This window comes from Penaeus vannamei, chromosome 13 (genome assembly GCF_042767895.1).
Source record: "Penaeus vannamei isolate JL-2024 chromosome 13, ASM4276789v1, whole genome shotgun sequence".
NCBI classification, from domain to species: domain Eukaryota; kingdom Metazoa; phylum Arthropoda; class Malacostraca; order Decapoda; family Penaeidae; genus Penaeus; species Penaeus vannamei.
This window is the reverse complement of record NC_091561.1, coordinates 5,858,752-5,873,751: the sequence shown is the minus strand read 5'-3', so window position 1 is coordinate 5,873,751 and position 15,000 is coordinate 5,858,752. Positions and strand designations below refer to the sequence as shown.

General features: G+C 31.9%; 2 protein-coding genes across 2 annotated transcripts; both read right to left on the bottom strand.

The window, feature by feature from the left end:
- Positions 1-4,257: 4,257 nt before the first annotated feature.
- On the bottom strand, positions 4,258-5,521 carry LOC113806559 (cuticle protein AMP1A-like). The gene is made up of 3 exons (XM_070128774.1): positions 5,445-5,521; positions 4,812-5,041; positions 4,258-4,572 (listed from the first exon to the last, which is right to left on the bottom strand). Exons 1-3 carry the CDS (start codon positions 5,451-5,453, stop codon positions 4,368-4,370), a joined length of 444 nt encoding a protein of 147 aa, XP_069984875.1. The 5' UTR covers positions 5,454-5,521; the 3' UTR covers positions 4,258-4,367.
- Positions 5,522-11,406: 5,885 nt separating this feature from the next.
- LOC113806533 (cuticle protein CP14.6) lies at positions 11,407-12,307 on the bottom strand. Its single transcript, XM_027357683.2, has 3 exons — positions 12,201-12,307; positions 11,848-12,074; positions 11,407-11,711 (listed from the first exon to the last, which is right to left on the bottom strand). The coding sequence occupies exons 1-3, from the start codon at positions 12,207-12,209 to the stop codon at positions 11,507-11,509; spliced, it is 441 nt and encodes a 146-aa protein (XP_027213484.1). The 5' UTR covers positions 12,210-12,307; the 3' UTR covers positions 11,407-11,506.
- Positions 12,308-15,000: the final 2,693 nt, after the last annotated feature.

Here is a 15,000-nt window from a genome sequence, read left to right as displayed (position 1 = left end):
TCTCTCTCTCTCCCTCCCTCTCTCTCTTTCTTTCTTTCTTTCTATATATATATATATATATATATATATATATATATATATATATATATATATATATATATATATTTATATATATATATATATATATATATATATATATATATATATATCTCACTCATTCACTTACTCTCTCCTCTCTTTCTTTCTATCTCATTCACTCACTCTCTCCTCTCTCTCTGTCTATCTCATTCACTCACTCTCTCTCTCTCTCTCTCTCTCTCTCTCTCTCTCTCTCTCTCTCTCTCTCTCTCTCTCTCTCTCTCTCTCTCTCTCTCTCTAATCTCTCTCTCTCTCTCTCTCTCTCTCTCTCTCTCTCTCTCTCTCTCTCTCTCTCTCTCTCTCTCTCTCTCTCTCTCTCTCTCTCTCTCTCTCTCTCTCTCTCTCTCTCTCTCTCTCTCTCTCTCTCTCTCTCTCTCTCTCTCTCTCTCTCTCTCTCTCTCTCTCTCTCTCTCTCTCTCTCTCTCTCTCTCTCTCTCTCACTCTCTCCTTTCTCTCTCTCCTTCTCTCTCTCTGTCTGTCTCTCTCTCTCTCTCTCTCTCTCTCTCTCTCTCTCTCTCTCTCTCTCTCTCTCTCTCTCTCTCTCTCTCCCTCTCTCTCTCTCTATCTATCTATCTATCTATCTATCTATCCCTATCACCATCTCTCAAATAAAAGTCTCTTATTTCCACAGTAGGATTTTTTGTCTACATACCTCTTAGATCCCTCTTGTTTCGAGCGGTCACGTTTCTCGTTAAGAAATAGATTTTGATTATATTCGTGATCAGATTCGGTTTCCTTCACATATTCCTAAATTAATATGGGTCATTACTTCGACCTTTCCTTTCGCAGCGTATAACAATGTGATATTTTAGATTACAGTCAATGGGATGGCTTCACTTATCATTATCAATATTCATAAGATTCATTGTATTACTTTTATTGCTAATTTTATTATTCCTGTTGATGCTACGAATATTGCTGTCACTACTGTAAATGATAATGGCAATGATGATAATGGTAATGACAAAACAGTTCTTAAATCAATTAAAATTATGACAATAATGATTATACAACAAAAAAGCACCCAGAGAGCGCCTGCCTCCGCCAAGACAACTGATGCAGTGAAAAAAGAAATACATTTATAGAATTATATCTAAATCACCCCTTTCTCAAGGACATTAGCGATGTCCGTGTTTTCCTATATCGCAGTGCTAATGAATCCTTAAAAAAAAAAAAAAAAAAAAAAAAAAAAAAAAAAAAAAAAAAAAACAGGATTCGGATCACTACCAAAATTCAATGACAACAACAATTTTGGATAATGATATTAATAAAAGTAATGATGATAACGATAATAATTATGAAAATAATAGAAATAATAATAACAATGATGATTATAGTAGTGATAGTAGTTGTAGTAATGGTAATGATAATAACAACAATAATTTTAATGCTGATACTAATAATAATGATGATAATAATAATAATAATAATAATAATAATAATAATAATAATAATAATAATGATAATGGTGATGATAATAATAATAATATGACGCTAATAACAGGAAAATAATAATAATGATAACAAAAAAGATGATTCTAAAGAATGAAAAACATATAATAACAACGATAATAATAATAGTACGAGTCAATAACAATACTAACAATAACAACAACAATGATAATGAAAAACAATGATAATAAAGATGATAATAATAGTAGCACCCGCATCATAATAATGACACATGATGATGATGATATCATAATAATGATAACAAGAACAACGATAATGATAATAATACTGATAATAACAATATTGATAATAATAATGATAATGGAATTTCAGTAACAAAAATAATAATAGTATGATAATGATAATAATAATAATAATGACAATTATGACAATAATGGTGATAATAATAATAATAATAATAATGATAGTGATAACAATAACAATAGTAACAATAACAATAAAAATAACAATAACAATAATAATGTTAATAAGAAGAACAACAATAAAAGAATATTCGTGAGGAGAAAGTCGCAGTTCATTTCCCTTCGCTTTTGTTCTTTTTCCTTTTTTTTCTTCTCCTCTTGTTCTTTTCTTTTATCTTTTTTTTCTTTTCTTCTTTTTTTAAGGGATGGGGATGAAGGGGGAGGGGGAGGCCACCTGTGCCAGTTCTGATGGCAGTACTTATGTCTCCGCGTACTATTCGAAATACGATATTTTTTCTTTTTTTCTTTTTTTTTCTTTTTTTATATTGCATATGTCACCGCCTTGATATCTTACAACTTTTGTTTTCTATGCAGATCCATAAACCTATGCAAAAATTTCAACAGTCTTCTGCTACTACATGAAAAGGGAATTTTGCATGAGATTCACGTCTAATTACAGTGATATTTTAGAAACCTTCTTTCTTATACCTTTCAAAACAGAAATGATATTAGAGTTATTCTATTTGCAATAAACAGAATGAAATGGTTATCATGTGTCCTCGTTCCACACACAAAAAAATACATGATATTCAATTCGACGAACGTTTGAGAACAAATTTCATTATTCCCGTATTCGTAAAATTATTCAGGGTCATTTCCAGCACACTTTTACACCCTTCTGTAACACACTCGTTGCTAAGGTCATTCAAACATACCTTCTGAATGTTTCACCATAAATACCCTCAATTTAACACTGCCTTATCTGTATTCCGGTTAAGTTTAGAAACCGCAAGGCTCCAATATACAAATCCTGAACATCAGCTTTTCTATAAAATTATATATCATAAATCCGAGGGTCTTGTGGATAGCCAACTTTCTCGGTGTCACAACCTGACACTCTCTCGCTCGTGTGAAGCAATAAGTCTCTCCCGAAATTTCCAAGCTCGTTTTCCCTCAATATCGTTTAGAATTTCAATTCGATTTGCTCTTCACTTTTTCTTGGTGTTCGGTGAAAACCTGATTTCGATTTTTGTTCCGTGTTAAAACAAAATAGAAAATTAAACAGAGACCTTGAGTTTCCTCCTTGTTATGGGATGGACATTAATTATAGTTTCTATTTTTTATGTATCTTTAATATACTACTTTGTTCTTTATGTTAAAAATATGTGTATAAAATATTTATACTTATTTAAGGATAGACACTGCATACCTCGTGAATCTGCAGATGACCAACCCTTCATAAAAACGAAGGTCAGTGGGCCAAATACATTGACCTTATGATATGTAACCACTCAAGGCCTTAATATCGTTGCATTTTAGAATATTGCGTACGAGAAATTCCTGAAAAAACAGGTAAGAACAAAACATTAAATTTGTGATTTCCTGATACACATACATTTTTCATTTTTTCTTCTACCCTAACCTTTCACTCAACGATATTCGCGATAGGACAAATGGACGGGACACTACTCCTCTCACTGTTGTGTGCAATAACATTGCTGCTGTAGTCCAGCGATTAAAACCAGAATAAATGATCACTAAGCATAGCAAGGAATCTTACTATTGCAATTTCTTTAGATTTGAGAAAGCCAAATTTTCCAGACATATATTATGTATACATTCTTAAATATAGGTAGATAGGGAAAATGATGTAGATGTAGATATAGAATTTTTTTAATGTGTGTATGTGCATGTGTATATATCTGTATGTGTGTATGTGTATGTGTGAGCGCGCGCGCGTGTCTGTGCTTATATGTATGTATATGTATTTATCTTTTTCTATATATAAATGTGTGTGTGTGTCTGTGTATAGATATATACAGATAGACAGATTGCTGGGTAAATAGATATGCGCATATTACTTCTTAGAAATCTTAAGAAGGGAAGAACGGATAACACATTTAGTTTAGCAGTAATGCACGGAGAAGCGAAGATATATCAGGTCATTCAAAGGAACACTATGCCTTTCAGTACAAGTAGTATTAAGTATATTCATTATTTTTCGTCCTTCATTGCCGCGGACTATTAACAATACAAAAAAATAAAAAAAAAAAAAAAAAAAAAATATATATATATATATATATATATATATATAGAGAGAGAGAGAGAGAGAGAGAGAGAGAGAGAGAGAGAGAGAGAGAGAGAGAGAGAGAGAGAGAGAGAATAAAAGCTTGTGAACGATCTAAAAATGAACTCATGAACATTAGATACGTAATCTGTTCAAATTTTCTTTTCTCTTGGGCTAATACAAGGCCTTATGCATGAATAAACAGTCTTTGCATGCTGATATTCAAACAATATGCTTTTTTTCCCATCTTTATTAGAAAACATAACCTGAAGAGAAGCAACCCCTGTCACCACATCATAAATAGACTACAATATCGTCCTCGTAACCAGTGAAGACGTTTTCCATCTCTATTGTGGGGCGCCGTACGTGGCTGAGGGCCTTCTGGCGTTGCGGGCGTCCTCCTCGGCGGCGAAGGCGATCTGGTCGAGGACGAACTGAGGAATCGGGTGGGGGAACTCGGGAGCCACGGGCAGGAGGTCGGACTCGGGTTGGAAGCCGTTCTCGTTGGCGACGAATTTGACGTAAACAGGAGTGCCGTCGGGAGCTGTGTATCTGTGGAAGTATTTTTTTTTTTTTTTTTTTTTTTTTTTTTTTTTTTTTTTTTTTTAAGATTCATCAGTCTTACAGCTTTGATTGATAACATAATATCGTACACCAATTTCGTTACGTCAGCAGTCATCCATCAATCTGAGCTTAATTCTATGTATATCTATGTCGATACAGACACTGTACGTATTTCGTTCTTCTGCACGTAACCAACAACGAGACGCCCAAAGGACAAAATCACTCACGAGAAGTAGCCGGCGCTGTTGACGGCTCCCTTGAGGCCGGGAGCACCAGACTCCGACACCGTGATGCCGTTAGCGGTCTCCACGTCGAAGTTGTACCTGCCGTCGTCCTCCATTATGCGGTCGTCCCTCAGGATAGCTATCTCTTCGCTGGAGGCATAGCGAGGCGGGGGAGGAGCACCGTAGCCTTGGGGAACGGCGGTGGCCACGGCAGCCAGGGCGGCGAGAATGACCTATGTCGAAGAAATTGGGATCTGTCTTATAACTTTTGATAATGAATGGTGGATAAGAGATGCTTCAGCGCCAGAGGAATACAGCACTTTACGTTTCATGTCATACGATCGGTTTGTTAAAATTGTGCGCGGTCCGACCCAAAGAATATTCGTATATTTGACAGACTTAAGTAAAGAAATAAATGCCTATTCATCAGTCTAGACATGCATATCAACCGGGCAAATGGATAGAGAAATGTATATCTATCAGAAATATAGACAGATATACATTTATTTCCGTGTATATACATGTCTATTTATGAATATTCATTGGGTCGGGCCTCGCACAATTATCACAAACCGGCCGATAGACTACACCGAATTTTTGTGACGGTTCAGCAGTATATCACAAACCATTACTCACAAACTTCATCACAGCTGTTTCTGTCTAATACTGATGCCAAAGACATCTCTTGTGACGTATTTATAGTCCGTTGTGATGCAAGCAAACGACCTTTCGACAACCTTGCCAACCTATTCCATGTGCTATGTTACTGTGTTATAAATCGTGTTATAAATCGTTTTCTCTCATTTTACGTCAGATTCTGATTGGTGTTGCCAAATGTGAAATTAAGATTTCGTAATGCATGACCGTTGGCAGCGCTGGAGTGTGATTGCTGGTTTCATGTTATTCATCAGGTTTTCTGATACATTTCTGATAAGGGACCCGAAATTGTGAGTTATACCCATGTCTGTCTGTCAGTCAGTGTGTCTGTCTATCTCTCTGTCTCTCTCTCTCTATGTATATATGTATGTATGTATGTATGTATATATGTATCTATCTATCTATCTATCTATATATATATATGTATATATATATATATATATATATATATATATATATATATATATATATATATATATATATATATATAAATATATATATATATATATATATATATATATATATATATATATATGTGTGTGTGTGTGTGTGTGTGTGTGTGTGTGTGTGTGTGTGTGTGTGTGTGTGTGTGTGTGTGTGCGTGTGTGTGTGTGTATGTGTGTGTGTGTGTGTGTGTGTGTGTGTGTGTGTGTGTGTGTGTGTGTGTTTGTGTGTGTCTATACATACATACATACACACACACACACACACACACACACACACACACACACACACACACACACACACACACACACACACACACACACACACACACACACACACACACACACACACACACACATATATATATATATATATATATATATATATATATATATATATATATATATATATATATATATATATATATATATATATATATATATATATATATATATATATATATATATATATACGTACACACACATACACACATATAGATAGATAGATATATAGATAAATAGGTAGATAGATATCTATGTATGATTTGCATATAAATGTATATATATACATATATGTGTGTGTGCGTGTGTGTTTTGCTTGTGTGTATTTGTGTGTGTGTGTGTAATTCCTTTTCTAATTACATTTACATCATGACCTCAACGATCTATTAATAACCAAGCATATTATAATCGTTTTTTTCTTCATCTTCTCATCACACATTCAATAATTTCTTTAACAATCGCATTTCTCAGGGACACCTAAAAGGAAAATAGAATGTATCAAATAACGTGCTAATTCTTTGCATTCCGCAGAAAGCACACGAGGAAATTGCGTGCGTTCCCTGATGCAAGAACCTCGGGTCTTTTTGGTAATGACGGTGAATAAAAGTTATTTTTTTTTTCTCGCACATAAAAAAAGGGGGGGGGGGGATGCTACCCGTCAGTACATTGCTATTTTCCGATATTTTTCTTTACTTTCTATAATTTTGAAAATTATTGAGAACTCTTTTGGTGACAATGCTAATACAATTATTGTTATTATAATGACAATGCTAATAATGATAGGGATGAGGGTAGTAATTATAATGTTTATGATAGCAGTAATAGCATATAGATAATAATGATAACACTGATAACAAAAACACTGATAATATTAATGATGAATGTATTTATGTGGTGAAAATTATTTAACAAAATTTGTAATGGTATCTGGGAGGAAAAGGGTGATAGTAAGAGTCATGGTACTAACAACATTAACAATACCAACAATAATAATCCTAGTAATGATTCTAACAACAACAATGATAATAATAATAATGGCAATTATAACGATAACTTTTCTTTGATGATAATGATAAGGTTTATGTTAATGCCTTCAATGATGAAAATGGGGATGAAAATATTGGTACAATTAATAATAGCAACAATATCGATATCATGATTATAATCGTTATTGTTATCACTGTTATTACTGTCATTATTATTATCATTATAATCATTATCATCATCATTATATTCATCATTATCATTATTGTTATTGTTATCATTATTGTTAGCGTTATTATCAATATTATTATCATTACTAGCATTACATTTATCAATATCATTATTGTCATTATTGATAATAATTACCAATATAATTGTTATTATGATATTGTCATTATCAACATAAATATTATCATTGTTACTATTATTATTATTATTTCATCATTTGTATTGTCACTTATTTTATTAATATTATTATTTCATCATTTGTATTGTCACTTATTTTATTATCATTATTATCTTTATAGAATCAGTATCATTAGTTCTATAATTACTATTATCAATATTATCATCCTTATTTTTCTCAGTCTTAGTATTGTTATTATTATTATCTTTGTTGATAGTAATAGCAGTATCATTCTTATCATTACCATTATCATCATCATTATCAGCATTATCATTATCATTACTATTATTATTATTATCGTCATTATAATTATTGTTATCATTATTATCATTATGGTCATTATTATCATCATCAATTTTTTTACTATTATTACTAACATTTTTATTAATACTATTAACAATATCATTATCATTATCATCATTATTATTATTATCATCATTATTATTATTATCATCATTATTATTTCTACTATTATTAGTATTATTATCATTACTTTATTGGTATCTTGATTATTTTCATTATTATCATTATTATCATCATTACCATCATTATTATAATTACTATTATATTTTTATTATTATTGTTATAATTATTATTATTATTACAATCATGATGAACATTACAACCATTATTACTTTTATTATTATTATCATAATGATTGTTTTTATTGTTATTATCATTATTATTTTCATCATTATTATCATTATCATTTCTTTATTATTGTTGATATTGTCGATGTTATCATTGTAATTATTACTGACTGTATCATTATCATTATTGTCATCATTATGACTAGTATTATCATTCATGTCATTATTTTTTGTGTTGTTATTGTCATTAGCATTATCTCACTTGCAATAATTATCATATTACCGGTGCTATCATGAATATCATCACTTTTTATCGTAATCATTATCATCACTGTTATCAGGGAGAACAGAAAACAATGAAAACTAAATGATAATAATGATAGTGATAATTATAATGATAATAATAACAGAAATAATAATAATGCTAATATTGATGATAATTATAAGATTAATATTAATAATATTAACAATAATAATAATAATAATAATAATAATAATAATAACAATAACAATAATAATAATAATAATAATAATAATAATAATAATAATGATAATAATAATAATGGTAACAACAATAATAATGATAATGGCAATTTTAATGTTAATAATGATCATGATATTAATGATTATCTTAATGTGGCAAACTACAGAGATTCTATGACCCCTCCCCCTTCCCCTTCCCCCGACCTGTAAACTTATTCCGTTCATACACATTCTCTCGATCGCTCTCTCCCTCCCTCCTTCCGTCTCTCTCTCTCTATCTATCTATCTATCTATCTATCTATCTATCTATCTATCTTTGTCTCTATCAATCTATCTATCTATCTATCTCTATCTATCTATCTATCTATGCATATCTCTCTCTATCTATGTCTCTATCTATCTATCTATCTATCTATCTATATATCTATCTATCTCTTTTCCTCATTGTCATTTCTCTTATATCAGTTCATCAGGGATTCGTTTAGTTGAAGTCATGGCACTCGATACTCGTGGAATGCGGGTTGCATCAGTCAGCTTTTCAGTACTTGTAAAAAAATAAAAAAATAAAAAAAAATAAATAAATAAATAAATAAATAATATATATATATACATATGTACATATGTATATATATGTGTGTGTGTGTGTGTTTGTGTGTGTGTGTGTGTGTGTGTATTGTTTTTGTTTTCTGTCTCCAATTATATTTCTCTTTTCGAAAATCTGACCAGGAGAATAATAACAGAACCCATTCGCAAATATGTATGTGTGTGTGTGTGTGTGTGTGTGTGTGTGTGTGTGTGTGTGTGTGTGTGTGTGTGTGTGCGTGCGTGCATTTACAATACATTCATTTGTAAGTAAAGGCCACACGCATGAAACACGACCCCACGTGACCTTTCACTGAATGAGGCTGACTGCCTACATCGAGATTATCTTCAAACTAGACCGAGCACTTTCGCGGCCACCGTCAGCCAACTGGGTGTCATGTCAGCGTAATCTGCCAGTGTGAAGGTTAAGAACTCGGTGGGAAATGCCAACCTTTACGTGGTTTTATCCCTGAAAACCTGTTACTGATAGATATCGAGTCTGCTGATATATATTCGAAGAAATGGCCGTTTTCTTTGTCATATATACTCCCTATATTCCCATTCTCTGATCGGAGTTATACAGTATGTATATATATATATATATATATATATATATATATATATATATATATATATATATATATATATATATATACGAAACGTATCCATGTTGACAAATGTAGAAAAGGTATGAATGAGACTGGATATCTTCACAATACAAGAGATGTATTTGACCGGTTTCGATTATATATGTATATGTATATATGTATTTCTGATGAAGACGTAATCGAAACCGGTCAAATACATCTCTTGTATTGTGAAGATATCCAGTCTCATTCATACCTTTTCTATATATATATATATATATATATATATATATATATATATATATATATATATATATATATATATATATATATATATATATATATATATATATATATATATATATATATATATATATATATATATATATGTATATATATATATATATATATATATATATATATATATATATATATATATATATATATATATATATATATATATATATATATATATATATATATATATATATATATATATATATATATATATATATATATATATATATATATATATATATATATATATATATGCATATATATATATATATATGTATATATATATATATATATATATATATATATATATATATGTATATATATATATATATATATATATATATATATATATATATACATACAGAAAATATACAGTGGTTGTCGTGAGGTTACATAAGGAGATACATAAAGCCAATAAAGTATGATCACTACAAATGACCATCAAAAAGAAAGAAAAAATCTTAACAAGCTGACCACGATCTTCACAGATATCAAATGCCGTAAGATATTCTACATCTTTCAGGAAAAATTATGTGTCCTTTTGGTTATGTATTATGCCACTCAAGGAAGTGCTACCGGATGCCATTCTATATCCAGATATACGATGTTCAGAAACACATATACACGTTTCTAAGTGGGTATTAAGCATATGCATATAAACACGCTCGCATACATACATACATATATATGTATTTATATATATACATCTCTCTCTGTGCATTTATGTATATATGTGCATGTGCTTGTATAAAGGAACACACACACACACACACACACACACACAGACACACACACACACACACACACACAGACACACACACACACACACACACACACACATATATATATATATATATATATATATATATATATATATATATATATATATATATATATATATATATGGTTGCGTGTGTTTATTTGTATGTGATATATTTATACATATATGAGCGCGCGCGCGTGTGTGTGTGTGCATATTCATAAATATATATATATATATATATATATATATATATATATATATATATATATATATATATATGTGTGTGTGTGTGTGTGTGTGTGTGTGTGTGTGTGTGTGTGTGTGTGTGTGTGTGTCTGTATGTATGTATGTATGTATATGTATGTATGTATGCATATATGTGTGTGTATACTACTTTGCACGATGCAGGAGTGTCTTTTTACACTGTTCATGCATAGCTATTCATGAATATATACATGTATGTTTATCTGTCCATGTTCATTGTCACAGGCAATAGGATTCTACAAAGATAGCTAAATAAAACCTTCTTTTAAAGTATTCGCAATAAATAATTTATTCTAATATAGATATGTTTACGTATACCATGTCTCTAAGGAAAGACCTTGGGATAACATTTGAAATTATTTACTGAGGGGCGCCATATGTGCCTGAGGGCCTCTTGGCATTGCGGGCGTCCTCCTCGGCGGCGAAGGCGATCTGGTCGAGGACGAACTGAGGGATCGGGTGGGGGAACTCGGGAGCCACGGGCAGGTGGGCGCCCTGGGGCTGGAAGCCGTTCTCGTCAGCTACGTACTGAAGGTGGACGTCAGTGCCGTCAGGAGCGGTGTATCTGAGGAGAAAGGTTTCTTTTACAATCTGGAGAAAGGACAATTCCCAACAGAAGAACTGGAATACATTGGTGTAGTTCCTATGCTAATACTCATGCATAAATTTCTGGTAAACAAAGACATTCTTAAACAACTCACGAGAAGGATCCGGCGCTGTTGATGGCTCCCTCAAGTCCGGGAGTGCCGTGCTCGGACACCACGATGCCGTTGGCAGTCTCCGCGTCGAAGTTGTACCTTCCGTCGTCCTCGATCACGAAGTCGTTCCTCAAGATGGCGATCTCCTCGCTGGAGGCGTAGCGGGGAGGGGGGGCACCGTATCCCTGGGGGACGGCGGCGGCCACGGCGGCCAGAGCGGCGAGGATCAGCTGCAAAGCATAATTTGTCTTGTCACTCAAAGAATAATGTACTGAACAATATGTTCACTATATATTCCATGCGTCTCTTTTTCCTGTTCATGAATAAAGAATAGGTTTTGCCATGAGAATACTCACGAACTTCATGTTGGCTGTGAGATACTGCTGCCTCTGACAATGAAAGCAGGGCTTATATGCCGCTATGAGGCGAGCAAGCGGTTGCCAGTTGATTTCTTTGAATCATCTGCGAGTGGCCGTGTCATAACCTTGAACTTTTAGGTAAATTTTACTTAGATGGATCACTGTATCGCACATTATTCTTTTTTTATGTGCCTATTGAGAGATATGCATATTGAACACATACATATGCACGTATACCGTTTGTATGTATATGTATATACATATATATGTGTGTGTCTGTTTACGTATATATTTATGTATACGCGTATACATATGTATGTGTATATATATATATATATATATATATATATATATATATATATATATATATATATATATATATGTGTGTGTGTGTGTGTGTGTGTGTGTGTGTATATATATATATATATATATATATATGTATGTATATATATATGTGATATATATATATATGTATATATATGTATTCATATATATACATATACTTAAATATAAATACATACTTATTTACATATATACTTAAATATATATATACTCATATATATATATATATATATATATATATATATATATATATATATATATATATACATAAATGTGTATACATTCATGTAAATACATATGTATGTGTACACACATCCACTCACACAGATGTATATATGTGTGTGTGCGTGTGTGTTACACATATATACATATAAATGTGTAACATATATATATATATATATATATATATATATATATATATATATATATATATATATATATATATATATATGTATATATATATATATATATATATATATATATATATATATGTATGTATGTATGTATGTATATATATATATTTATTCATTTATTTATTTACTCCCTTACATATACATATATAAGTACATACACACATACACATATATGTATATATATGTATGCATATATATATTTATATTTATGCATATATATATATATGTATGTATGTATGTTTTTATGTATATATATATATATATATATATATATATATATATATTTATATATATATGTATGTATGTTTGTATGTACATATGCATGTATATGTTTGTGTGAGTGTATACATACACACAAACACACACACACATACAATATATATATTTATATATGTGTGTGTGTGTATGTGTGTGTGTGTGTGTGCGTGTGTGTTTGTGTGTGTGTGTGTGTGTGCGTGTGTGTGTGTGTGTGTGTATGTGTTTGTGTGTGTGTACTGACATAATGCATTTTTCTTTATTTTCTTGGATTCCACCGCGCCCTCATGTCAGGAAAAAATATCTATGTCACTCCAAATATGCTGGGGATTTCCTGTGAGTTTAGATATTCCGTAACATCTCTTGGATCACAGAAATTTCACATAAACTCCGAACTCAAAACCTGTAACAGACCATTATCAGCACCATTTACCCGCTCATGATTTGTGCCTACTATTTAGGATTCCGTGTGTCACTAGTTGGATATCTATAGGTACATTTAGTATTATCTATTCATTAAATCATTCTGTTTTATTCTGCTGGTTCTTGATTTTCGTTCATATATGTTTAATAGTGTTTGATTTTATAAAGACACAAGATCGATTCAGAAGGGTCGGTACAACAACCTCGTATACTTTACAAAAATCGCTTTATAAATCTGGTTAATATCATCAATTTGAAATAAATGATCACACACACGCGTTATGCATATAAATATGTGTGTATACGCATATATATGTGTGTGTGTATGTGTGTCTGTGTTTGTGTGTGAGTAGACAGATATATTGTATATATGAGAAACGCTAATGTACTACTCTAATCAATCCCTAATTTTGCCTTTAGCTGATTTTACAATGTTTCATGATGATGGAAGTTACTATATGACACCAATTTCCCATTAAAAAAAATAATAATAATTGGACAAAAAAGAAATTTAATATGCCATCTGACGTAAGCGTCCATGGCTATATAAATCAGTAAACAAACTAATAACCCAGCTTTGATATGACCGGGGCGGGGGTCAATCTGGGTTTCCTTGGTTTCTATAATAATTACTTCGATCTTTGAGAAGGGCTGATTTCCTTTATTTTTTCGGATTAGAAAGAGAATTGGCAGTAACTCAGATATACAGATATATTAATAGGTATGTATGTATACATGTTTACATTTTCACATACTTTGTTTTGTTTATCAGGAAACACACACATGTATTTGTGTGTGTGACTTTTCACAGTTTTCCTTGAACATTTTATGCATATGCAGGATACATATATCCCATTACAACCTATACAATGACTGCAATTCAAAATTGATGCCAAATATAAAACATGTAAATAATGACTTTTGAGTGTTACTTATTGACGCCTCGGCGACCAGTTGCTGACGATGGATCAGCGTATATCGACTATTTGCTGACGACGGATCAGCGTGTATCGACTAGTTGCTGACAACGGATCAGCGTGCATCGACTAGTTGCTGACAACGGATCAGCGTGTATCGACTAGTTGCTGACGACGGATCAGCGTGTATGGACTAGTTGCTGACGACGGATCAGCGTGTATGGACTAGTTGCTGACGACGGATCAGCGTGTATGGACTAGTTGCTGACGACGGATCAGCGTGTATGGACTAGTTGCTGACGACGGATCAGCGTGCATCGACTAGTTGCTGACGACGGATCAGCGTGTATGGACTAGTTGCTGACAACGGATCAGCGTGTATGGACTAGTTGCTGATGACGGATCAGCGTGTATGGACTAGTTGCTGACGACGGATCATCGTGTATC